Raw genomic sequence first — 27,687 nt, forward strand, 5'->3', positions numbered from 1 at the left:
TTTAAAATTAAGATTTAGAAAAAACCACTCTTTAAATTTCAGAGTCTTATACTACGTGGTGTTTCCTTTCAGAGACTCTCATCGCGTACTGGCAAAGAGCACCCAGTCCAGAGGTGTCTGACTTCTTCAGCATCTTGGAGTAAGTTATAATGTTGATTAGTTAACAATTTTTTTTCTGGAACCTTCTAAATAGTTCATTATACCAATCTGCATTTTAAGTACCCATATGCTGAACTATCAGTAATAATGCATAAAATATTTAAAGAAAACTTAATATTCTTTTAATGTGTTTAAATGAGCACTTTGCATAAATAAAAATGCAAGCAATTTAAATTTCACTTTTTTTTTCCTTTGTAGAGTTTGTCTTCAAAGTTTCAGGTACCTTGGAAAACGCAATATAATAAGGTAATAATTTTAAGTTCCAATAGGTTAACCTGGTTTTTCAGATAGAATTATGATATATATTAATGCACCAAGTTAGACTTACAAACATAGGTTAGAAATCTTAAAATGCAAATAAGCATTACAAGGTTGACCTCACATTAGGAGTTTGACGGTTGCCCTGTTCCCTAGCACGAAGTTGTAGAGGTAGAAAAACACAAAACGGAAGTTTCTAAAAGGAAACCACCTTTCATGTATCTTTGAGCAAATCTATCCACCTGTATTGGGATAAAACTTGGCGTCCTGGCTGGTGTGGATTGAGCACCGCCTGCAAACCAAAGGGTCGCCATTTCGATTCCCACTCAGGGCACATGCCTGGGTTGTGGGCCAGGCCACCACGAGGGGCGTGCGAGAGACAACCACACGTTGATGTTTCTCTCCCTCTCTTTCTCCCTCCCTTCGCCTCTCTAAAAATAAATAAATAAAATCTTTTTAAAAAATTGAAAGATACTTATTTAATAAAATATTTCAAGTAAACTAAAAAGAAAACACAATCGAGAATAACTTTGTGCTGCCATTGGTTTCCCATGCACCACAGCTAAGCCCCCCAGCACCTTCACTGAACCTCTCATTCTCCATTTCCAGAAGGAAATGTGATGCTGTTTTTCACAGCACATGAATTTGTCCATTGCCATTCTATATTTATATGTAAGTTACAAATCTTGAGCTATGATAGAAACATCCATTTTTCTTGCAGAAAAATTGCTGCTGCATTTAAATTTGTGCAGTCCACCCAGAACAACGGAACTCTCAAAGTATCAAATCCTTCCTACCAGACATCAGGCCTCTTGCCACAATGGTAATGTCACAGTTGCTTGCTATTTAAACTTACATTGTGCATGTATGTTTGTGTATGTCTCCTCATGTATCTGTGGGGTGTGGATACATATGCATGTGCGCACAGACATCTGTGTGTGCGTATATATATTTCAAACCAAATGCAGGATTTGACTGTGTTTCTCTGAAAGTGCCTTCCTATTGCTGCACCAGCTATAAAAACTTAAGAGGCAAAGACTATCACTTATTTACATGTACCTAGAGCACAATGCCTTGCACAAAAGAAGGATTAATGACTATCTTAATTTAAGTGAACCTGAAAAGGCATAATTCCAATAAATGCCTCATTTAATGTTTGCTAATCTCCTAGTGACAGAGTAACATGTGGAGTCATATCTCCCCCCGTTTTTAGTAATTTTCGTGTTTCAGCAGTGTTCTTAGAGTTGAAATTGTTTTCTAAAGACTAACAGGCAATGAGGAAGTACAGATGGCCCCATAAGCTCGCTTTAGTTTCCGCATCGTTAGACAGATCCCCCTAGCATGTAGGACATGGAGCCCTCCTTCGTCAGCCTCTCCAGTGGAAAACATTTGGCCTGAAATCCTACCTTAAGCTCCTCGAGGTCTATTAAATAAGAAGCCTTTGCTAAAATTTTTTTCCAGTTTGATTTATTCTTCCCAGAGGTGTAATAATATATAATATTTTAAAACATCTATATTTTATAAAGAGTTTTAGAATGAAATATGAAAGTGGTATAAAGCCAACAAATTTTGCCTGTCTGTCTATGAGGATCCCTTGAAATTGCCCCTCTGTGAGAAACTAAATGAAAAAGTGTAATGGTGGTGTTTTGAGAATAGTAATGCAATAGAGGACTATAAACAATTAGTTTTTGCATTTGATGACAATAATAACCCACCTGAGGTCACTGCTGTTTTGTAGCACTCAGTGGGTCCTTTCTGAACCATCTGGAGAGATCCTGGCCATTTCTGCCACTCCCCTCCTAGAAACCAAGGCTTGTTCTCCAGGAGCTCAAGACTAAAGTAGACTCAAAATCTGTAAATAATCCAGTCTCAGAAGTCCAGGCCCTGCATCCCAGATCCCATGACTCCTTGTAGCTTCAGGAATGACCCAGACTCCCCTGGCCACTGAAAGCCAAAGTCAGATCTCCTGGGACCCCGGTTCATCTAAAGTATTTGAGGAGTATGACAAAGAGAAAACCATGGCTTCTTTTTCAGGTGTGACCCTTTAGAGTACCTCCTATTGTCTGCTCTCCTCAACAGAGTATTCTATTACCTCGGCCAAAGGATAGACTAAACGCCAGTAGAGAACAGGAAGTAGCCCTCCTACCACAGTAACACTGGCTCATTCCCCGAGCCGGAAGTGCCATGGAGGCGTTAAATGAGAGCCATTGCAGGTTACAGTCATTGCCTGGGGAAAGGAGCCACCCAGAGGCCCTCTCAGCTCTCTCTCTGCCCCACCAGGCTCATGTGTCCGGCCCCTGTAGACATGACACAAATAGAAAGACAGAACGTGAAGAATTTCCAAAAATGAACACCTAGGAAGGCAAGAGTTGTTTTAGACTAGATTCTACTTTTTAACATTTTGCCTCCTAAAAATAACTTCACACAATTGAGCTATGCAGCAATGTAATACATTTTTAATGTCTGCCACTGTGCCTTCCTGATCTACCAATAGCCAACTTCACATCCATAGAATCCCATGAGTCATTAAGGGTTAATGAATATGCTCATGCAGATTTAAATTCAGTATTACTCTTCTAGTATCTTTCAGTATCTCTTATCTTTCTGAACCTTTCTTGTGGCTTAAATGAAACTTCTTCAAAAGGATATTTGAAGTCCCTTTTAGCATGTCCATTTTAATTAGTATTTTTAATAAAAGGTCTCAATTCAGAAAACGATTTTATGTTTGACTCAATTTAGAATATTTGAATGCACATTTGGATATCACATCCCTATTACTTCAACCATTTTCTCATTTAATTTTCAGGATGAACACCAATTCCAGTCATGAAGGACATAAGCAGCACAGATCACAAACTTTACCTATAATTCGAGGCAAAAATGCACTTTCTAACCCCAAACTCTTGCAGATGTTAGACAACACCATGACCAGTAAGTAAATCAGAAATAATAGGAACAGATGATTATCAGTTTTTCTCTAGGCATCTGTAGGACATGAAATGCATTACAATGTTTCAGAAATAAAAAGATCACTACTGTTCAACTGAGGCCACTGTTTTTCAGGCCCACTGCAGCCTGGAGGATGTTCTTAGAGAGGGACTCACCATGGCATGCTTAAAAACTTTTAGTGTTTTTATGAGGAACAAAAGGGAAAAGCAAAACTCTCAGCATCACATGCTCAGTGAGGCTCCTCTGAAATCATGGCCTTTGGTATTATGAGGGTTTGCAGTCATCTCTTCATCTGATTATTTATTGTCTGTGCTGTGGGAGGAGGAAAAAGTTGTCCATGGACTAGAAACGGTAAGCATGACATCAACAACCCAGCGATGCGCACTCTTCAGCTTCTGAGTGAGAAAAAGGAGCCAGTGTTTTATATTGTGAAAATGTTAGTGATTGTGGACACATGACCACAGTGAGTTGTAGGAAGGTATATGCTGTATTGTATAAATATATTTCATGCTTTTCTGAGGAGGCCACAAGTGCAGACAGTCCCCTGTACATTTGGTCTCTTGGCCCGAGAGCCTAAAACTTGACCCAGACTAATTACGGAATAGGAATCTGTCAATGACTGAATTAGTGGGAAAGATGTAGGAAGTAATGGAACTAGACCACTCTGATCTTTGGACTCTCTACACCTGAGCATAGTGAAAGGGAGCACACACTGTCTTAGTTCAAGCTGCTACAAGACATCATAGATGGAGTGGCTTAAACATTTATTTCTCGCAGTTCTGGAGGCTTGGAGGTCCCAGGTCAAGGTGCCTGTAGATTTAATGTCTGGTGAAGACCTGCCTCCTGGTTTGCAACTGGCTGGGCTGACTTCTTGCTGTGCCCTTACATCACGGAGAAAGAGGGACCATCTTCCTGGTGTCTCTTCTAATAAGGGACTAATCCTATTCATGGGGGCTTCACTCTTATGACCTAATCAGCTCCCAAAGACCCCACCTCCAATACCATCACACTGGAATTCACACCAACGTGTGACTGTGGGGAGACACAAACATTTAATCTATAGAATCCACTGAAGACTGTCTAGTGGTTTTGATTCAGCCCATAAGGAAGTTGAATAAACAAAGACACTTTACTAAATTATTCGTTAAAACACCAGTAAACAATGAATATGTAATAACAGAAGGAAGTCCTTTATAGGGTACAAAGAGTTGCCTTGGATGTCTCCATGCATGTTCTACTTTGTATTTTTAGGCAACTCTAATGAAATAGACATCGTGCACCATGTGGACACAGAGGCCAATATAGCTACAGAGGTTTGCCTGACTATTCTGGACCTGCTCTCTCTCTTCACTCAGATTCACCAGGTGGGTATGATCACAGCCTCTTCTGCAACATGATAAAATGCAAGGTATAAAAGTCATGTGATGTCAAGAACGTGCATTAAAATATTTTATGGAATCATTTAACCTTATGTGAATCAACCTAAGTGTTAGTGGAAAACATGTTAAAGATGAGATGCAGATTTTATCAGAAGCTGACTATTGCTCAGTACATATATCTTTAGTGAAATCATACCACGGTACACTATTAGAATAGCTAAAGGTAAAAAGACTGACCATACCAAGTTTTGGCAAAGATATTGGGAAATTGGAACTCTCATTCACTAATAGAAGGAAGAATGCAAAATGGTACAAACACTTTGAAACACAGTATAAAAAGCTAAACATATCAGTCATGTGACCCACCACTCCTATACTAAGAATTTACCCAGAAGAAATAAAAATGTTTGTCCACACAAACCTTTGTGCACAAATATTCATGGGAGTTTTATTTCTTTCTATAATGAAATGCTGGAAATAACCGAAATGTACATCAACAGGTGAATGGCTTTTAAAAATGGTGTTATATTCATATAATCAATAAAGTTCAGTTATACTCAGTGAAAGAAACTAAACAAAAAAAGTATATGCTGTATAATCCCACTTATATAAAATTTTGTAAAATGCCAACTAGAAATTGCATGTTAATTTAATCTCAGTAAAACTACTAAAGACATTAGCTGCATCTAATGAGTTCACAGATATTAAGGTTTGAACTGTGAGAAGTTGGATGTGTTGAATAAAATCCACCCCAAACAGAAGGAGTGCACCAAGGAAGTCCTGCAGGTGAAAGGTCAGCATGGTGGTAGAAAAAGCAGTCACCAGATTTTAATTGTTGATTGCTCAGTGATCACTGAAACCTCACACATCTTACAGGCTACACAAACACCCACGATGACTTGCCTGTCTGTGACCTTATCTCCTACCTCTCTTGCGACCCCAGTCCAAGCACCATGCTCAGGCTACTCTGATCTTATCAACCTTGAAGTCACAAGCTCCTTTCCAACTGCTGTCGCTGACTCAAGTCTTCCTCCTTGGACAGCCCTCCTTGGACTGCCCATGGAACACTCTTGAGTTCCCACTGCAATTCATCCATTAGAGAGGTCTTACTGAACCACCCTACCTAAAGTATAACCCTACCCCCAAAGCAATTACTTTCTATCATAACACATCAGTCTACTCTATTTTTCTCATTTAGTACTTTTCTTGAATCACTGCTATGTCAGTTTCACCAGGAACATAGAGCTTTTATTCTTATTCAGCACTTCATTCCAGCACCCAGAATTGTACCCATCACCATGTAGAGTCACAATATAGATATCTTCTGAAAGAATTCAGGTGTCCTTTCGCTCCCCCTAAATATCTTCTGTGTTAACTTTCTAGAGACAACTCCAACAATCTGAATGTCAAAATTCCCTGATGAAACGAGTCTTCGACACCTACATGCTCTTTTTCCAAGTCAACCAGTCAGCTGCAGCGCTGAAGCATGTGTTTGCCTCCTTGAGACTATTTGTATGCAAGGTAAGGGAGCCCCAGCTCCAAAGAAAGGATGATAACCAAGGCATGTTAATCCTTGCGTCTTCTGGTATAGAGGGAAGGTATGTTTTCTTTCATTTTGGTATATTTGGTTTTAGTAGAGTATTTACTTGGTTTTATTTAACTCCTTGATTTATGGTCTCAGCATAACCTCCCAGTCTTGAGAGCTTATCTGCTTGGATATCAAAAGGGAATGAACTTAACATCCAGCCACCAATTCTTTGAGTTCTCAGTGTTTGTTGGCAGAATTAGGGGAAATGCACATCATGATCTGTGATGTCCGCTCATGCCAAGTTAAAGGCTCCACATGAAAGTAGCGATAGACATGACGTTGGAGGGCCTCTGTGGCTTCACAATGTTGGGCAAATAGAAAATATTTTGAATCTCTCACTCACTCCTTTTGGGTTATCATTAGTTATTTATGCAAGGGATACTTACAACATGTGATTATTTCTAGGAAAAAGAGGAATACTAACATAGATTTTAATAAATAATAGTACATCCTCTCCCACTTGCAAATAGAAGAAAAGACTGGGTTAAAAGGAAAGAAAGAAGGGCTTCATCCTAAGGAATTTTACAATTCCGGAGTGAACAGAGCACAGCGCACGAATGGGGCTGCTTCACCGGCGTTTCCCTCTCCACAGTTTCCTTCGGCGTTCTTCCAAGGGCCTGCCGACCTGTGTGGGTCGTTCTGCTACGAAGTCCTAAAATGCTGCAACCACAGATCACGGTCAACTCAGACAGAAGCATCAGCGCTTCTCTACTTCTTCATGAGGAAGAATTTTGAATTTAACAAGCAGAAGTCAATTGTCCGATCCCACCTACAAGTAAGTGCCGCTAGTTTTCATTAATGCTCTTGGTTGCGCAAGCCGCCCCTTTGTTTCAGCGTTGGTAAGAGCCTGCTGCTCTCAGGACAACCAGTCACCAACTCTTCAGCCAGATCCCACCCTTAGAGATGCCCATCACACCCAGTTCTGATTCGTGGGCAGAGGGCAGCTGGGCAGAAATGAGCAAAGCCCATCACTCCACCTGGACTTCTCCTTTCTTCTGCCAGGGAATAGAATATACAGAATACACAACTTAGGAAACCATAGCTATCTCTCGGACACCAAATCCCACCCAATCCTCAATGCATAAATTTCTTTTTTCAAGGCATCCTTAGATTCTTGCAACCTTCCTTGAGTTTTTATGTTTATAAGAAAAGCCCAGGATTACGTGGCCTTCTGAAGATTTAATATACAAGGATGTCATTCATCGGGCCTACAGGGAGAAGTTAATGCTATATGCGTCTAATCCAATGGATTTCTTTATAATTCCTATTTCTGAGATACTTACCCTTGCAGTCCATTTTTTTTTTCTCTTTCAGCTCATCAAGGCTGTAAGTCAGTTGATAGCTGATGCTGGGATCGGAGGCTCTCGGTTTCAACATTCCCTTGCGATCACCAATAATTTTGCTAATGGAGACAAACAAATGAAAGTAAGAAATGCTTTGTGGGCTTTTTAAATGATTGGGAATAAACTAAACTGGGATATTTTTGTGAGACATCTAAATCATTAAAAACATACAAATTTTGTATATTGAGATTTCAAGTCCTTACATTAAGTTTGCGTGTTTGAACTGCTAATCAGCTCTTACTCTTTCAGAATATAATTTGTTAAGTGGAATTTCCAAGATGTGTGGTTAAATAGTGTGTAATGAAGAAACCACATATCCAGAAATCCTGTGATTCTCTCATAATTCCATTCTTGGCCAAATTTATCTTATCTTTGTTATCTTAACTTTCTGAAAAGTTCTCCTTCAGTCAGGATACTGAAAAGCCCAGCGGTGGAGCCTGGCTTCAGGCATGGCTAAACTCAGGGGACAAAATAATGTTTTCAGATGCCCTCCTCCTACTGTCCTTATTTTTGCCCATCTCCCTACCTCTCAGTTCAACTTTCCTCTTTGCTTATCCCACTTACAGGTGGACTCTCCCCATGAGTTCATTCTCTCAAAAATTCTAAGGACACTGGTAGTATTCCTTGAGTGAAAAAAGCACCTTGTTCCATAGTACCAGTTGAAGGCCCAGCACTGAACCTCTTTCATCCAACCTTGTGTCATATGCCCATCCCTAAACCAATCCCCGTGGCCTGGAGGGATTAAAGAATATGATTGGCCACGCTAGTATCATGTGCCCCACCCCTTGCCTGGGAATGAAGTAGGCCCCTTCAAATCACATGAACATGAGCCAGAGGGGAGACCATCTCAAAGGACAATCAGGATGCTATTGCTAGAAGAAGGGGGACTAGAAGACCAAAAAATGGAACCTGCTGCAGTTCTTATCTTGAATGTGTATAACCGCAGTCACAATGCATAGAGTGCATGTATGAAGCATGTACATATCTATGAACAATATATAGGATGCACCAAACTGTGATGCCAAGCCATAATTAACAGCCTGACTTTGGCACACTCAGCAGATAATGACTCGGGCTCTCTCTGTCCCAAAGAACAGCAATTTCCCAGCGGAGGTGAAAGATCTGACTAAACGTATAAGGACCGTTTTGATGGCCACAGCGCAGATGAAGGAGCATGAGAAGGACCCCGAGATGCTGGTGGATCTCCAGTACAGCTTGGCAAACTCCTACGCGAGCACCCCCGAGCTGCGGAGGACCTGGCTGGAGAGCATGGCCAAGATTCACGCGAGAAATGGAGACTTATCCGAGGTGATAAGCAAAGGCTGTCCTTCTCCGTCCGCGTTGTCCTTTCCATTAGGGCAGGTGGATTTTCATTTGTAGTAGGAAACATTATCATACTTTCCCACTAACCTAGCTATGTCCTAATTATATGTTACATGCATTCAATTTGCTGCCTGACCCCATGTAGATGAAATCAAACAAAGGCAAGTCTACAGGGACAATTTGGGCTGCGCAATACAGAGCTGAATTCTACAAGCCTGGGGCTAAGGAGGGTGGCCATGAGGGTGTCTGGAAATTCTTATATGAGTTAGTGGTCTGTTTTCAAAATTCTTCCCTATAATTGGAGTTAGATGGGAAAGTCCTCTGCCTCGGTGAGCAAACCCAGGCTGGGGCGACCTGTCCTCGTTGGCAGCCAGTCTGCACTAGCGATGGAGAAATTAACACACCTGAGAGCCACGTGAGTGAAGAGAGTCCACTGCATGAAGGTTACACATCGGTAGCTAGCATTTATGTCACTTTAAATGCTGGGGGGATTTATAAGCAGCAATTCACAGATGGCCTCCAGACACCAAATAGGAAGGTTCTGCTTTGTTCTCAGAAATATGCACCCCTTGGGGAGAAATTAACTCGTCTCGGGGAGTCCTAAAGCTCTTCTGAACACTCATGAGGGGCCCTGAGATGGAAACAAGGCCTCGCTTGGTGGCCCTTTGATGAGGACAAGAACGCAAAACTCCATTTCCCTTGGACTGCCCTACAAGTGGGAGAATTCCTCCATAAAACTTCAAAGGGAAAAGCAGAGGTCATTTGGACTCTTCAACAGGTCAAGTTCTAGCCCTGGCTAGTGTGGCTCAGTGGATTGAGCGCTGGCCTGTGAAGCAAAAAGTTGCTGGTTTGATTCCCGGTGTAGAGCACATGCCTGGGTTGCAGGCCAGGTCCCCAGCAGGGGGCGTGCGAGATGCAACCACACAGGGAGGTTTCTCTCCCTCTCTTTCTCCCTCCCTTCCTCTTTCTTAAAATAAATAAACAAATAAGTAAAATCTTTAAAAAAAAAAAAGGTCAAGTTCTAGGATGTGTTCAGCTGTGTTTAAGGCTTTACAGGAGATATCAGAGAACAGTAAAACCTTGCCCGTGTCATCTGGTTGAGAGGAGCGCACACAGTGCATTCAGTCATATTATTTAACCACGGGCCACCTTGTAGGGCAACCGTTTTAAAGACAATGCCTATTTGAGTAAGAACCGTTACTGGAGGCGGAAAAAGTAAGAAGGCTGGTTTTGTTATTTCCAGTTTAGATCCAGATGCTCTAATTTATAGTCTTCACAAAAAAAGAGAACTGTGAATTTTAAGTATATAAATATATATATTTACATATATGGTATGGGTGGGCAGAAGTAGGTTAACAGTTGTGAGTATGTAAAACACAGTTTATTCAGTTATTGTCATAATCATAACCCACACATCTTTTTCCACATGAACAACTGCAAACCTGCTTTTGCCCACCACTGTATAAAGTTAGAGAAAGAGAGAGAGGGAAGGGAAGATAATTCTCTGGGAAAACTCTTCAGACCAGCTTAATTCATCCACCTGAAAACTACATCCAGAAAAACAAACTCCCCCCCAAAAAAAATCCCAGACATGCATTTTATTCTTGATTGTGAATCTTTTTTGAAAATCTAATTGATTCTTATTTTTAAAGCTGTTATTAAAAGGGCCCTTCCCCAGGTGCTGCTGCGGGATACTACTCACCTGAGATTAGCCCTAATGAGGCAAAAAGCTAAGCGTGGGGTGCGCCTTCCTCTGAGGCTGCTTCTGTGTCGTTACAGGCTGCCATGTGCTACATCCACATCGCCGCCCTCATCGCAGAGTACCTGAAAAGGAAGGGTAAGGGGACCGGGTGCGGGAGACAAAGTCCGGAGAGCCACGTGTTGCAGCCGAAATTGAAATTCATTTATTAATTTTTAGACTTGATTCATCTTCGTTATGTTTCATTAAGCAACATTAATTTTCACAAATATTTCTAATTATATTGCACTCTGAAGTTTTAACTCTCCCTTTCATGCCATTATCATGTTTGTTTTATGTCCAGCAAGGCTAACGGGTCAGCTTCTTGGTTCGAATGAGAGTGCTTCGTCAGTTAACGTTGTGTAGTTGTATAAGCTTGAATTAACACAAACATGTAGCAATGTCTTAACCTCATCTTGCACTACCATAGGTTACTGGAAGGCAGAAAAGAGTTGCACACCGTCCCTGCCCTCGGAGGATGTCCACCCCTGTGGTAGCAACCCATTACTAACAAGTCCCGGTGGCGGAAGTGAGTGGTCTAACTGAGCGCCTTTACCCGACGGAACAGTGCAGAGAACATTATGCTACAGCTTAAATTGTACTGCAGAGACACTCTTAACTGCATTCCTGGGAGCAAAAACTGTGTCAGACCTACACAACTTCCTCTGTAAAATCCTGAAGTTCCTAGCATTCAGAAATCCCATCCATTCAAATTTTAGGAGGTTTAGATTCCTGAAAAGTTTTCAGCAAATAGAACTTCATCTTACCCTATGTGATTATGAGTTATGGCCATATTTTGCTACCAATTCGCCTGCTAGTCTGCCTTTGGGATTTCATTCTGAAATTGAGGAATTATTTAAAATTGCAAGGGAAATCCATTTTAATTTTGAAAAGTAATAAAACTATTCAAAAAGGGATGCAAAAATGAAAACATACAAATACAGTGCATTTACAGGATTATACTTACAATTGACAGGTTCCACTTCCCTTTTTAAAAACATAACTGATTCTGACAATTTATAACATATAATAATTTATAATATTGATTTCCATTAATTAGAAATATTCTATCTTTGATGTCTGATAAAAAAGATTTTATAATGATAACTAAATAATTACTGCTTGTAAAAAGATTTGGCAACATAGTTAACACATTTAATGTTTTCTTTTGCAAAAATTTGTTCAAATCCACAGTGTATGAACTGCAAGCTATTTCATAACTTAAACTTCAGAAAGCTGTGGAAAACGCAGTGTATAAAAAAATAGAAACAAATCTTCAAATGTAAAGATCAAAATACCTAAACAAAAGGTAAATGGTCTTTAGTTAGAGCATTTTGGAAATATAATTGATCCCTTATTCCTTTAAATATATATGTATTTTCTAAAGAATCTCAGTGGATTTTGCAAAGAAGACATTTGAACCAAATGACCAAAGTGAACTGTGGGACAGTGAGGACATTTGTTTGGGGACCTTGGAGAAGAGACCAGGCCTGCCATCATAGCTCTCACCCACGCGAAACCTCAGGGCCCCCTTCTTCAGTCCAAACTTCCTGCTGGTCCTTACCTTTATATGCAAGTCACCAAAGTCATCATTGTTTTCTTTAACATGCCTTCTTCCCCATCTATTTATGATCATTACCAGATACAATACAGTTCCATAGAGACTATTTCAAATTCTAGCTGAAAAACAAAATTGGAGAAGCCTGATAAAACTAAGTGTCAGTTTGAGAAGTTGTGGAAACTTAAATCACAAAATGTTGTGTGAACCATTAATATTCAAAAAATTTTGAATACCCACTGTGAGACCTGAAATAATAGTGGACTATATCATACCCATAAGAGAGAGGAATGTAGTTGTTCAGTAAAATTTAAATTAAGGAATGTGATCATTTATGAGGCAGTAGCATATATACATATCCGTATATATTTGAAGTCCTCAATATACTTTTTGATACAATGTTTCTAAGAGGAGTAAACTACCCCTTCACAGAATGTGTGAATAACAATAACATAGGTAAACACGGGCGACTCCAGAAAACGCAGCTCTAATACTGATCATCATCCTGTGAGAAGTATGTCGTGACATTTCTTTCCACAATCAATTCTCATGTATTTTAGTGTGTGTTTAATTACAGCAGAACTATTATTGTAGAAACGTAGGAATGTAGAATTTTGAATGCAAGGATTAGATTGCAATAATTATCATCATTGCCGTCTGTAGCACGCTTGGAGGTGATGATTCAGTTACAAAGCCAACAAGCTGCTTATTAAAAATGAAGACCCACAGAAGCTGTAGCTGCAGCGTTAGAAACACAGGCCCATGCCAGGCGCTGGACCGGGCTCTGTGCTAGCAGTATCTCAGTCAGCGACCAATAACAAGCCTCGGTGTCGGGTGCAGTTGTCATCTCCTGATTACAAACGAGAACACCAAGAGAAGATAAGCAGCCTGCCCGGGGCTCGGAGTCAGTTTGTGGTGGCCAAGGTTCAAGCCGGTGTGTGACTCCAGGCTGTGTTCCTAACCACTCACAGTCGCGACCATTCGGCTCCAGTCCCTCCTCTGGGAACATACCCGTCAACTGTTTTCATATACATCTGCAGAGCCAGACCTTTTTTTAATCTTGGTAGCAAAGATGCTTAAAAAAAATTAAGAAGTATTCTAGATAATGGCAAGGAGTAAAAGTGAGTGAGTACTGGGCATTGTCTTTATAATGCACAGACCATATGAGGTGTTGTCTCAAATATTAACCTTTCAACCACCCTTTGAGATAGATACTAATGTCTCCAGTTTAATAAGTGGGAGAAACGGGCTCAAAGAAGTTAACTAAACCAAAGCCCTGGAGCTAGATCAATCTACAGGTCATGTTGTCTGCCTATCATCCAACACCAACTTCTTATAGAAAATATGTCACCTGAAAATAGCACAAAATTACATAAGGGTGGCAGTGATTGCCTGGCAGAGAGTATTTACCAGCAGTCACAGTCTAACCATCTCCTCGATTGTGTGAGCTCCATACTGCCACCTGTGAGGCCATGAAGGAGGGCACTGTCTAATCCTAGCAATTTGCTTATTCCTCTCAAGGTATGTTCTCTATGGGCTGGCCGGCTTTTCTGAGCATTACTCCAAATATTAAAGAAGAAGGAGCAATGAAAGAAGATTCAGGAATGCAAGACACACCATACAATGAGGTGAGACCACAATAATCGAGTGTACAGTAATTTAGTAGATGCTTTGAATTGTAACATTAAAATAAAGAGGGAGGAGAAAATCTTATTCAGAAGTCAAAGTTACTGTATAGTACACTGAGGCAAAATGAAATGCAGACTAAAATTAAGCTAAGATTAATCAATATCAGGTTTCATTGATAAAGCATAATTTTCAATGAAAATATAAAGCATAATTTCCAATGAAAATTTAAGCTGAACTTTACTTCTCTGAGATAAACCCAAATATATATGACCAGCTCTTCTATAATCTACATCTCTCGTCCTTTTGTGAATGTAGTAGGGATGCTGAAATTTTTGTGAGCTGGTCATAACTTTTTTTAATACATTAGAAAGTTTATTTACAAAAACATTTGAACAGAGGGATTCACTAGTTTCAGCAGAAAACCTCCTGGGGTGCAAACCTTGGTTATTTTTCACTGATAAAATTCAGCTTTCTACTTGGAATAACCCAGCAATAGCTCTAAGGAAGAAAACAGTGCCCCCTCATCAAGTAAGTAAAAGATGATGTAAATTAATTTTTTTAATCATAATACTGTACAGATTGAAAAGAAGAATACAGAAAGCAAACTTGGGGTGGATTTTAAGGAAATTTTACATACTGGTCTACATTAGTTTAATGGACTTAAATTTAAACAGCTGTATTCTATTTATTGCGAATTGGAAATGCAACAGTGAATGCAACTACATATTTATGTTAACTAATTCAAATAATGTTTAAGAATGTTTTCTTAAAAGACATTATTGGAAACATTCCAACAATGTTATTCACTTGCTTTAGAGAGTATACAATTTGATTCCGTTGAACATTTATGAAACCACTCATGTATATGAGGCATGAAGTTAAAGGTGGGAGACACAGATGAATCAGATATAATTCTGACTCTCAAAGAGTTCAGAATCTTAAGATGACAAACTCCTTTCAGGGTAGGTAGTACCCAATCTGAGACCCATTGACTGTACATCTAAGCATCATCTATGGCTACAATTAGAAGGGAACAATTTTTTTTTATGTGAAAGGGGTTGGGATAGAGATGGATGAGACATAAATAAAAGTTCTCCAGACTTTGGCACTGGGTCTTGACTTTTAATAGGACTTGAAAGTGTCAATGGGAAAATAAACAAACAAATCATGCGAACGTGTGAAGGTGAGAAAGTGTCCTAAGAGTGGCATGGATGGCCTGATATGGCCAAAGTGCAAAGCCGATGGCGGGGTGCTGAGCGAGAGGCTCTGCGAGGAAGGCTGGCACCTGATTCTGGAGCTCCTTGAATGCCAAGCTGGAGAGTGGACCGTTCAGTGAGTGGAGTTCCCACGAAGGTTTAGAGCAGGGGAGCTCTCAGGATGAGATCGACGTTCAGAAAGCAGGGCTACTGGAGAGCATCCCATAAGACCAGTTGCCGTGAGAGGATAGATTCGGAGTCTTCCGACTCCTGCAGGAGTGTAGAAGTGAGCGGGGGTTTGATGTAAGTCGGTGACCGTGAGAATGGAAAGAACTAGACGAACTCAATGCATTAGCAAGTTTGAGGGACTAATCAGAGGCTGGTAGTGAGGGAAGGAGCATAATCCAGACAACATCACAAACTCTTGCTGAGATTAGGGAACACAGAAATCCCAGGATGAAAAAAAATTGACAATGCAGCAGTTTTGAAATTAAGTTTCAGGGATGAGCTAACAGTGTTACTCATGTAAGCTCTTGCCTTGGTTGGGGAACTGCAGAATATCCTGGTGGACCAGCTGTACATGTGTGTAGAGTTTCTCTGGAAGTCTGAGAGATACGAACTCATTGCTGATGTCAACAAACCCATCATCGCCGTCTTCGAGAAGCAGAGAGACTTCAAGGTATGTTTCCAAAACCTCAGTTACAATATCCTACTTTCAATCGGTTGATGGCTTCCTATTTGCAAAAGTAGAAGCTCCCTATTTTTTATTTTGGCATGAAACTCTTTGATTTACGGTTTCAGAAATTATCGGACCTTTACTACGACATCCACCGGTCGTACCTGAAAGTCGCAGAGGTGGTGAATTCAGAGAAGCGGCTATTTGGCCGGTACTACCGTGTGGCATTTTATGGACAGGTGAGTTCACTAGAAGCAGCATGACCTGTGAATTCCGTTGGTCATTTGAACGCTGTCTTTAATTCTTTATGCAGATATCTAACTCCACGTGCCAAAGAATTGAGGGGGTGTTGGTGTGTCTGGGTGTATTTGAGTTGTTCTCTGGGTGCGAGTCTATGTTTGTCCACAGGAAGGTACTAAGCAGAAAACCCCATGGGTCTTAACAGAGATCAAATTAAAACAGTGATTCCTAACCTCGGAGAAGAAAGTCAGTTATTGTTTTTGGCACCTTCTTCTTCTCATTTCACCCCAAAGATCTAATTATAGGTTTGTGTCATATATCAAAGTGAAATTAAATTTAACATGTTTTAAGAACCGAAATCCATAGCATTCTAAAAAATTAAGAATTTGTAGGGGCTCCACCATATCCAAGCCACAAACTTTGGAGTTTATAATGATGTATTTTCTTCTCTCCTACTTTCAAACTACTATTGCTTCTAGGCAGAACACCATATGGTGGTTTTGTTTCCTGTATTGCAGGTCAATATACTTTTAAAGTTGCCATTCTCAGTTTACTACATACACAATGAACAAGGATTGAAAATGTTAGCTAGCCCCACAGTGGCCTGGAAGTAAAGTGAATGTATTACGTATTAATTATGAATGTCTCCACTAGTGTTGTAAGTGGGATGGATGCTGGCACCCTCCTGTTCTTTTCAGGGAGTTTTAGAGCTATTGCATCTCAGCAAACATATTTCAGACTGTAACTCTTATGGATAAACATTCCATTCTTGCTTTTGCTTTTTCACAGCTGGAATGACTCAGCCTTCTCATTTCCTTTTTATTCTCCCCCATCCCCCTACGTAAGGCGCTATTGCACATAGCTCTTGTTCCCCTCAGAATGTTATAAGGGGTCAAATGCAACGTGGTCATTGTAGATCATTTCCCATTGAAGTTTTTGAAAAATAGATATTTCCCTCTAATCACCGAAAGCAGCTTATAAACTAACTTCTCATTAATCAAGATTGCTGCTTTCTACCTGGAAAGGAAATGTCACGGAGTAGCGACTCACCATAAACACACAGATCCCACCCAGGTATCCCAGGACACAGCAGCATCAGAAAAGCTGAGGGGGTGAGGAACAGATGCGGGAGATGGTCTCTGGAAGGACACTAAATGTAGACATTGTTGCGGGGCACGGGGGGGGGGGGGTCCCAGAAAAAGAATCTGAACTTTCTGAAGTGCTAGAGTGTGTTGGGGACAGAGAAAAATAGAAGTCTGCAGGAAAAGAGGAAAGAGAAATGGAAGGGATATCTTGAAAGTCCACAAGAAACAAAAAATAAACATTTTTTGACCTTGCTGAAGCGTTAGGGGAAAAAATCCCCATCAAGACGAGGATGTGGGAGTTGAGGGGACTATAGGGCAAAGAGGGTCCCCCGGGGATGGCAGCACAGCAGTGACACACAGGCGTGCGCTCAGCCAGCCTGCATTTGAGGTGACGACCGTTCGGGCGACCTTCCCAATGACAGAGTGATGAACTGCCATGAATGCTGTGGTTGTGCAGACCACCCTGCCTACCCAGTGGCTTCTCCAACCAACACCTAAGATACTGGCTACTGAAAAGGTGGCAACGAATCAGTCTGCTTTCCCACCAGATTTTAATGCAAATGTTTGCTGTTTTCTTCTTTTGGTCTTGATTGTTCCAGGCTGTGGTAAGTTCTCTCTCTCTCTCTGTCTTCATTTGCATGCTCTAAAAATTCTCACACTTCCCACTTTATGGTTTCACTGAACCTTAACTTTCTTTGTGCCAATCGACGTTTGGTCCAGAGGTGAGATAATCCTGCTCACATTCATTTGGGAGTCATCCTGCATTTCTTGAACTAAACCGTGTTTACTCCAGCTATCTGAATTACAAAAATGTATCCTTTATGCTTCATGTATCATCTCTTTCTGCACAACAACTGTAGGTGTAGTCCGAAAACCTACATACATGCACGCTGACACTCACACAGATAAACATGGGCACCACGTATTTGAAGCCTGTGGATTGGAGACTCGGCATTGGCGGTTGCCGGCCCCGTTCAGGCCCTGTGTTGTGGCTGAGGAGGGAGAGCGTGAGGTGCTCAGAATTTCAAAAGTTGAAGTGGCGGCCATTGATGGGCACCTCCCCAGCTTCCTCCAAGGACCCGGCCCTTTTCCGTATGAGTATTGTGGAGAAACAGGGTTCTCTATTGTAGTGGCTCTGAGCATTCTCAAAGGTGATGGTAATAATTCCCAATCCACAAGCTGAACAATGGACTAAATCTTCACCCAGGAGGTCAGGTTAAGTCTCCTGAGATGCAGAAAGAAACCAAGTAAGAAATCTGGAGGACAAGCAGAGGACAAGCAGTATCTGGAGCTCTGGGGCACAGAATTTTTCTTTTTGAGCCATGTGCAAGTGCCCATAGTCAACCATTATTTTACTGGCAAAAATGGCAACCTCAGGTGGTTCAACATAATTGTTGATTAAAGCAGAAGGACAAATTCTGTTGATATCCACATGTTGTCCACATTCAACTCTGCTTGTCTGTCCAGTACATACTTTTTTGTAATTCTTCAAGTCCCTTCCCACATCCATACCACATCGGTATTTTCTACCTTCACTTATAAATTTGATGTCGTGGGTCCTTAACTCACCTACTAAAAGGATACTTGAAAATCCCTGTACTAAATAGACTGAGGGGGTAATGGGGAAGGATTGGGGAGAGCTACTTTCAAATGTTCTAACTTTGTTCTTTTTGCAGAGTCTTCAATAAAGTGTGCTGATTGTGCACCTAATATTTTTTTGTTTTGTTTTTAATGTTACAAGTATTCGTGATCATCTTTTATTGATTCCAATTTGAGCTTAAAAGCCAAAGACGTCTGTTAAACCTGCAGACCTGAATCCATGGCTGAGCGTGTTCCTTTACGAGGTCACACCCCAGCTGCCCCTGACCAAGGAGACATACAGAGGTCATCCGGATAAACAGCAGCTTAGAGCCTTGGTCATCATTGTCCAGTGAGATTCAGATACCTGCCCCAGACACCAGATGGAGATGGGAACTATGATATTGAACAGGAGCAGACAGTGCACTGCACTTCACGTGTGATGATAAAGAAATATGAAACAGCTCTGGCTGCTGTGGCTCCGTAGATTGAGTGCCAGCCTGTGAACCAAAAGGTCGCCAGTTCGATTCCCAGTCAAGGCACATGCCTGGATTGTGGGCCAGGTCCCCGGTAGGGGTACATGAGAGGCAACCACACGTTGCTGTTTCTCTCCCTCTCTTTCTCTCTCCCTTCCCTTCTGTCTAAAAATAAATTTTAATATCCAGATCAGCATGTCTTGCAATCATGTTTCAAAGGTAATGCAAGCAGCATATTCAATAGGCTCTTTGCCTCCACAAAGGCCTTTGGGTAAATCTCTCCGGGTCCCAGGTGGACCAGTGCTTTCATTCTGCAGTATTGGCTAGAGTAATTCATATGTCTGCAATGAGCCAGAAACTAGAAAACAAGTTGCTCCTTTAAAAATGCAGATCTTGAATAGCATGAATTTTCTAATGCAATACCTTGTACCATTGTCTACGGAAATTTTACGTAGAGCAACCTATATAAAGCGTCCCCAAAGTGTCCCTGACATATTTATTTTCAGGGTAACGAGCAGCAGTAGTGATCAAACATCAACTGTAATCAATAAAATCCTTAGGCTCTGATATTTAGCCTGAAAGCAAGCATGTGTGCATTGCATAACTTAAAATATCAGATGCCCCTGGAATGCGTTATGTGAAAGGCCTGGGGGAATTTTGTTCCATTCACCAAAGGATGTAGATTCTCTGGTTCTCAACCATGCCTACATGGGTGTAGGTGCATCTCAGAATCTTGACAGAAAGGGGATTGGGTGAGGAGGGATGGTGCCTGTATAGTTTGTAAAACCACCATCTCCATTTGGGGATGTGATACAACCTTCTGCCGCTCCACCTATATGAAAGTCGCTAATATAGACAATACATATGTATAATTGAGTTTATATTTATATGGAACCACATCTCTGCCTTCTTGTAACTTTTCTTCCCTTACCATTTAGCCTATTATTAATATTTTCTGGCCCATCTTTTATTCACTAGATTCCTCTTTCAATGTATTCCCTTATTTGTGACCTTGGAATCAATTGAATATAACAGCAGTAGCATTTATATGTGGCATCCCAATAACAACTTAGGGATATTGCAAAATTCTGCAGTACCTGAACAATATAGAAGGAGTCAGTGATTTTAGTTGTCATTTATTGAAATAACATCTTTATTACAATCTATTGGAATTTCATAGTGCAGAAATGTTATCTCCACTGACCCAAAGTCTTTGCTTAACTAGAATATATGGTGTTTCTTAACTAAGATCAGGGTGTCTATTGCACAGTGAAATGACATTTTAGAAAATCAGCCTGGAGAGAGAAATGCAGAGATCACAATCCCCGTTGCCTTGATACACTGTCTACTCATGACCTGGCGGCTAACACAAAGGAGAAGCTGCTCCTGGGTTTTCATCACCTTGTGTCCCTATTTGTAAATCATTTATTTCATGGGCAGAGCTGAAATTGAAACCTTCTTTAAGATAGTGTCCTGTCGGCTCAGCGGCCTTGGCTTTGATGGTTTCCTTGGGTAAAAGGTAAGCACACATTGCCCACACCAGCAGAGCTGCTATTTCTCTGGCTCTCAAAGCTCTTTACACTGTCCCTGGCAAAGAGCAGGTTAAAACCTTTCTTCTGTTACTCCAGCTCCATTCTACTAGTTTTATAAAATAGTCTCAACAAGTTAGTATAGCCATGATTGATTGATTGATTGATAGCAGATGGGTGGATAGATTTTAATCACCATTTCTTTCTGATGAGTCACATACCAAAATATTGAAAGGCACCTCAGTAGACTTCTTTAATAAGAAAAGTATAGTTTCTATGCGAGAGAAGCTGACGGTGTATATTTTAAGCGCTCAAAACTCAGGTAAGCTATTTCCTGCATATGAGCTGGAACTCAGATGGCTTCACTGACACAGACTTGTTTTCTTTGTTCTTGTCTTCATCCTCATCCTCTTCATCCTACCTAACACTGAGGCACTATCCTTAGAACCTCCCTCTATCGTGGATGGGAATCCACTATCTCCCATCCTCCAGGCCAAGGAGTGGGGATGAAAGGAAGTCCCAGGTCATGCCCAAGGCCACAAAGGTTATAGTAACAGCCGTAAATTCTTGCTTCTCTTTTCTGCTAACTCTGGATTCACGCTCCTTTACTTCTAACTCTGGATTCAAAAATGTGTGAGGGGCAAGAATCCACAGTGAAAATGTCCTTCTGTGTTGGTTTTCACACCGCGATGAGAAAATCTTTTCCTGGGACTTGAAGACATTTTTCTCACTGAAATGGAAGTGGTAAATGTTGCTCCAGCTATTGCCCTGGGGGGAGTCTGGTTGACGGCCTCAGAAGTCTTGTTTCTTTATGTGTCAGTCTGTCAGTTTTAGCCACTAACTTCTGACCCCGAATCAGACAAAACCCCACAAAGACAGAGAAAATATAGTGGGCTGGAAGTCCTGAGGGAATGGGGCCAGGCCTCGCTACCCACACAAAGTCTAGAGGAGAAGCAGGGAGCTGTTTTTCTTGCTTTCAACATCGTGTCTCACTTTTTTCTGGCAGTTGAGGGTCAAGGCACTCGTAATCATCCATGTTGGGTCTTAAACATTTCTCAAAAAAAATTGTTCAACTGAAAACTATTATTAAAAGCAACAAAAATTTTTTCCATTTATACCTGGTGCAAATTGTGAAGAAGTGCGCCCACTAGAACTATTTCATTTCTCTGTTTATTCATTGCATAAATGTAGAGTGACGTTCCCCTACAGACCAGACATGGTGCTCAACACCAAACATATCATACTGAACAACACCTTTCCCTGACATTAAAAAGCCCAAAGTCATTTCAGGAAATACACAAGGAAAGACGCACTTAATTTTGTGCTTGACAAGAACTGTGCTTGGCTTCTGCAAATATACAATAACACCCTACCTCTGACACCAAGTACACTCTTCGCGAGGGTCCAGTATACACGGGCGAAAGTGTGTTCAAGCACAGAGGCACCATACACATGGGAGTTTACTTATTATTCTCAGACCACCTCACCTTAGCTGTGAGAAACCCAGCATGGGAACATTTGATCCATGTTGTTTACATATAACGAATATTTTTTGAAGAGTCAAAAATAGGCATTTTTTTTTAAGTATAGCTAAGGTTCTTTCTGACCTCCGATGCCTCTACCGGGCGCTCAGGAGCCCCTGCCTTAAGGTAAATGTGAGTCGGAAGAAAGCAGACGGCTTGGGTTCTTAATCCAAACTTACTCTAGTACTCGAAGGCCACAGGTCCCACAGGAAGAATGCTGCACTTCTCCAAAGAGGAGGAATTATAAAGACTGCCTCACTTAGTCATTCACAGGAGATAGAATCTTCTCTTCCCCCTGTTTCAAACCAGACAAATTAATAGAGGCTAAGACCTACTTGCTCCTACAATACAAAATGAAGATATGGCTACATTACTATGTTCAACCCTATAAGGTCTAGCTTTGCAAAAAATGTAAAAGATGTAATAGGAGAGTAAATTGAGTGATAAAATTGTGTGTAGCCAGGTTGCATCAGACTCCGAAATGTAATAATGTAAAGTTCATTTTAAAATAACAGTACTTGGGCACACACCACATGTAATTTCTGTGATAACATAGGTATTGAGGCTCTTTATCTAAGATGATGCAGGGTGCATATCCACCCATTTTGATCTTTATGTGCCAGCTTTGAAGACTTTGAGACGATCTTGTTAAAAATGGTACTGCTCTTTGAAAAATGCCCAAAATTATTCCAGACGCTGTGTTCTGTCCCAGGCTGCCACATGAGGGCGCCCTTCCTCCAAAATATACGCAAGCAGGTAATACCCGTGATTTCTACAGAGAAAATAACGTGTGAGATATCCCATGAGGTTCTTCGGCCTGGCTAGGGAGTGTTTCCATTAGTGACTGATTCTTGCAGGATATTTTGTTTTCTTCACTTGATTTTCCTCTGATTTTGATTTTATAGGGTGCTAGTTTGTGGCTTGGATGACAACCAAAAGACTGGATATATTGTCCAAGTAAATGGCTTTTTTCTCACTTGTGATGTGCATTGGAGCTTTCTATTAAAATTGGTGGTTCATTATGTGTCTCCCGTAGGGTTTTTTTGAAGAAGAAGAAGGTAAAGAGTATATTTATAAAGAGCCTAAGCTGACAGGCCTATCCGAGATTTCCCAAAGACTGCTCAAGCTGTATGCAGATAAATTCGGAGCAGACAATGTGAAGATAATCCAGGATTCCAACAAGGTAGAGAAAAATCAATATTTGTGCAAATGTGAAAGGTTGACTGAATTTTAATTTTTTAATTTTTTTTATTTTTTAACTGCATTTACTAAAATTTTAATTTTTGACTTGACTATGCCAAGTAAACTATCTAAAATATTTTGGGTGTTCTGCCCGATTGTTTATTGGCTGGTCACTTGGTGATTATTTTTGACAAAAGCATCATATGTGTTTATTTGAGTAACCTCTAAATTCCCTACTTTTCCCAGAGGACTTGTATATTTGCACTTGTATAGCAACCAAGGAGTTCAAGTGATTGGGCCCAGGGGTGGACTTGGAGGAAAAGCAAAAAATGTATATTTCTTATGTCAGAGAGGTCTTCCTGGGTCACACCAATTTTGATGTGTATTCTCTGTGATGGAAGCAGGCTTGCCAGTTACATTGTATCACCCTGTGAATATCTAATTAACTTCTCACAGCTCCAGAAAGTAAATGCTTATATCGTCCAATGAGGTCATTCAGAATCTTCTCATAAGCTTCCATTTCTTTGGCAATCTCTGTTAAGCACCCACTGCCTGCCACCCCCAGAACCAGGAGCTGGGGCACAGAGACTTTCTCCCAGAGCCCCCAGCTCATGTGGGGCTAAGAGGAGAAAGACCTGTGCAAACTGCTGAAGAAGTAGAGTGCAATGAAGTGCCATAGGAGACCCAGTGCAAGTCAAACAGGGAAAGCTCCGGGCAGGGTTTCCTGACCAGCACACTCTCGGCTGGGCGGTGCTTCCCAGAGGAGGTGATGAGTGAGCTGGAAATTACAAGGTGATAAGGGATTTGCTGGAAGCACAGGGCATTCTGAGCAGCCCAGCACATGGAATTACATGGGGGAATGAAAAGGAGAGATGTGTTTACAGAATGGTGAGTCTTCGAAACACAGGTGGGACAGAAGAGTGTTTCAGCAGGTGGGGCTCGGTCACAAAATAGAGAGCTAGAGAGCTTTTTTCCCTGTCCTCTTTGAACAAAACTGGTATTTAGGTGAGTCTAGGCATGAGATTGCTTGTTCTGGGCAAAAGTTGTTACAAATGTTCTTCATTCTCATCCTTCTCTTGAAAGGTACAATCCCCTCCCCAATCAGGGTGAGCAGAGCCACAGTGATTGTGGAGGTGGTGCTCCTCACGAGGAAGTACAGGCAGAGTTTCTAATGGGATGAGAAAAACACCAGATTTGGGGTCAGAGCAACAAGAGTCTTTGTTGCCCCACGCCACCATGCCACCATTTGTCAGCTTGGTGGTCCATCTCAGAGAAATTAGGTGGCCACGTCGGCCCTCCAGTCTTCTGTCTGTAAAATGGTTGTGATTGCACTCATCTTAGAGAGTAACTATTAGCAGTATTACAAATAAGTTCATGAGCTTCCTCAAATCTCTGGAATTGATTAAGCAGTAGACGAATAGATAGATGGAAAAAATGAAGTAAGTTTGAAAATTCTTCAAGGAACCACTAGAAAAGAGACTGAGAATCATCTCTTTCAGCCACAAAGGAAAGAAAGAGTCATTCCCTGGCTTTTCTTGGGACCCTCGCCCTGCCTTCCTTGATATTTGTCCAGCCTTGCGACCAAAGCAGAGGTAGTAAAGAAATTATACAGGAAATGTCTCGCAGATGAGAGAAAGAATTAGATAAATTGAAAACAAAAATGTTTGCAGCCATGTGACAGGATAACAAGTTAATCTGCTGAACAAATAAGGAACCGCCATCCACATTACAAGCCCAGCACAGTGGCCCCAGTCCAGGTACGTGGCTGAAAAGCAGAGGGACAAAGAGAGATGCTTCTGCTCTCAAGGAGCCTGTATTCCGGACAAAAGTGAGGATATTCATTACAGGCAAACAAGAAAATAAAAGAATAAGTAATAGGCCCCAGGCAAGCACGTGTTTCGAAGAGCCTCGGCTCTTGGCCAGCTGGCCCCTGTCCTACCTCCACCACCGTCTGGCGGTCTGACCACACAGTCCAGGCAATTGCTTTTTCTCCAGCGATAGGATTGCCCGTTTGTCTCCAAGGGGTCAGAGACAGCCCCGGACCCGGGAGGCCGGCTGGGGAGCCCAGGGCTTCCTGCCTTCCGTTCAGGAGTCCCTTAGGACTCACCGCTCTTTCACTACAATGTGTTCACACAGGTAAACCCCAAGGATTTGGACCCCAAATATGCCTACATCCAGGTGACCTACGTCACGCCATTCTTTGAGGAAAAGGAGGTAGAGGAGCGAAAGACGGATTTCGAAATGCACCACAACATCAACCGCTTCGTGTTTGAGACGCCCTTCACGCTGTCGGGCAAGAAGCACGGGGGCGTGGAGGAGCAGTGCAAGCGGAGGACCGTGCTGACGAGTAGGTGCCAGCCTGCAGCGCAGCCCGGGCCCCACGCAGGCCCCGGCCCTGGGCTCCGTTAGCTAAAATCCACACAGACGGGTCTTGCAGACCAGGACCCCGAATGTGCCGACAAAGAGGTGTTTGCCCCGAAGAGCAGATTCTCCCTTTATAATCTGTAAGAGGGACGCCGCTGAGAAGCCAAGCAGAGGGAAGTTGTTGGTGGAGTTACTTTACGCAACACCTCCGCCCTTTAGATCGTACAGTCTTGAAGGCCATGGTGTCAGTGTCTTGGGAAGGGCATTCTCAACTCACCCCGAATCTACCCTCAGTTATCTCAGGATTAGCAGCTCTCAGAATGTGCTTTGGGGCAAGATCGTAAATCACTTTGGAACTCGGGTTCCTCATCTGTAAAATGAATGCACACGATGGTCAACAGCCCTTCCAGCACCATCTAAGTCTGTTCTCTGAGCTAGCCTCCTTTCATGTAGTCAGCAAACATTTAACAAGTACCTGCTAAGTGTTGGGCATTGTTGTAGCAACTCAGAAAACAATTCTTGCCCTTGTGGTGCTCACTGTCTGGTAGGAGAGGGAGCTGAGTGAAGCGAGAATTCCAGGTGAGCACAGGTGAGCACAGCGTGAGGAAGGAAATGGGAACAGAGCAGAGGGGCTCCTGAGGTGGGCCAAGGGGGAAAGTAGGCAAATGATGCCTCTGCTGTTTGAGAGATGACAGACCTGGACTGTGCAATAGATAGGTAAATAGCAGTGAAATCCACACTAGGGCAAATGCTCACCCTCAATAAAGTCTTCCAGACCTATTGTAATTTAAAAAAAAACCCTAAACCAAAGTGATTATAACATGTGCTATCCAGTATATATTTAAGCGTTCTTTATTGTGGTTTAGTGTGGTCTTTATTTGAATTACAAGTTGCAGTGGAAGCTATAATCTTTTCAGTGTGGAGTGACTCCAAATCAAAGTCTTGCTCCAGCCCTCCGAGCGAGGACGTGGCTAGCAAGGCGCGGGAGAGGGTGGTGGGCGAAGGAGGCTGGGGCAGAAGCTGAGAGGAGAGAGGGCCTGTGCGCACAGGACAGACGGTAACTCAGGGACGCAGCAACGAGCAGGACAGGACGTGCCGTGCGCCAAGGGGACAGGCAGGGGAGCCTGGGCTTGCCCCTTGCCCTCAGCCTTTCAGTTCTCTCCTGTTGCCCCTCCGCAGCCAGTCACATGTTTCCCTACGTGAAGAAGAGGATCCAAGTCGTAAGCCAGGCGAGCACAGAGCTGAATCCTATTGAAGTGGCGATTGATGAGATGTCCAAGAAAGTCTCCGAGCTTAACCAGCTCTGCACCATGGAAGAGGTGGACATGATCCGGCTGCAGCTCAAACTGCAGGGCAGCGTCAGCGTGAAGGTTAGTGAGCCGGGCTGAGACGCACGTGGCCGTGGACCCTGGGATAACACGCCCTTGACATTTTTTTTTTTTTTACAAAAGGCTTATGAGATATTTTTCTGTTTGTGAAGCCATCCAACACCTTTATCTAAGTCTTTCAAATTTTGTTTCATCGTAAATACACATGGATGGTGCCAAAAGTCTGGACATACGTCTCTCTTAAGTTTAGTTAAAATGAAGTTTCTTCTTCCTCACCTTCCTTTCTCACCACCTCTGGATAAACTACTGTATTTTGCCATGTATAATGCGCTCCTATGCATAATACACACCCACGTTTTCAGTACTGCCCATGTACAAGGCACAGCCTTATTTCTCCCTCAAAAACTTGGACAAAAATGTGCTCATTATACACAGCAAAGTATGTTCTATATGTTTATATATGTATATGTGTTTATATACATGGTAAAATATGTTCTATAGTCTAAATTCTAATGTGCCTTGTAAATATCTGTCCCTAGGAACTTTTCAAAAACAAGTATCTTGAGAATGTATATTTGTTCATAAA

At 41.8% G+C, this 27,687-nt stretch overlaps 1 protein-coding gene across 1 annotated transcript in view; it reads left to right on the forward strand.

The window, feature by feature from the left end:
* Positions 1 to 27,687, forward strand: part of DOCK10 (dedicator of cytokinesis 10) — a 223,034-nt gene that overhangs the window by 189,314 nt on the left and 6,033 nt on the right. The window contains exons 37-53 of the mRNA XM_054585607.1: positions 73 to 139; positions 358 to 405; positions 1,139 to 1,240; positions 3,224 to 3,348; positions 4,618 to 4,730; positions 6,129 to 6,266; positions 6,926 to 7,108; positions 7,648 to 7,758; positions 8,769 to 8,984; positions 10,779 to 10,836; positions 11,168 to 11,266; positions 13,817 to 13,923; positions 15,677 to 15,799; positions 15,922 to 16,035; positions 23,264 to 23,410; positions 25,546 to 25,756; positions 26,953 to 27,143. Coding sequence (XP_054441582.1) covers positions 73 to 139; positions 358 to 405; positions 1,139 to 1,240; positions 3,224 to 3,348; positions 4,618 to 4,730; positions 6,129 to 6,266; positions 6,926 to 7,108; positions 7,648 to 7,758; positions 8,769 to 8,984; positions 10,779 to 10,836; positions 11,168 to 11,266; positions 13,817 to 13,923; positions 15,677 to 15,799; positions 15,922 to 16,035; positions 23,264 to 23,410; positions 25,546 to 25,756; positions 26,953 to 27,143 — 2,153 coding nt within the window. The remainder of the gene's footprint in view (positions 1 to 72; positions 140 to 357; positions 406 to 1,138; positions 1,241 to 3,223; positions 3,349 to 4,617; positions 4,731 to 6,128; positions 6,267 to 6,925; positions 7,109 to 7,647; positions 7,759 to 8,768; positions 8,985 to 10,778; positions 10,837 to 11,167; positions 11,267 to 13,816; positions 13,924 to 15,676; positions 15,800 to 15,921; positions 16,036 to 23,263; positions 23,411 to 25,545; positions 25,757 to 26,952; positions 27,144 to 27,687) is intronic.

The sequence above is a fragment of the Pteronotus mesoamericanus genome, unplaced genomic scaffold (genome assembly GCF_021234165.1).
Source record: "Pteronotus mesoamericanus isolate MK-2021 breed Mesoamerican mustached bat unplaced genomic scaffold, CSHL_Meso_final contig_90, whole genome shotgun sequence".
Classification (NCBI taxonomy): Eukaryota; Metazoa; Chordata; class Mammalia; order Chiroptera; family Mormoopidae; genus Pteronotus; species Pteronotus mesoamericanus.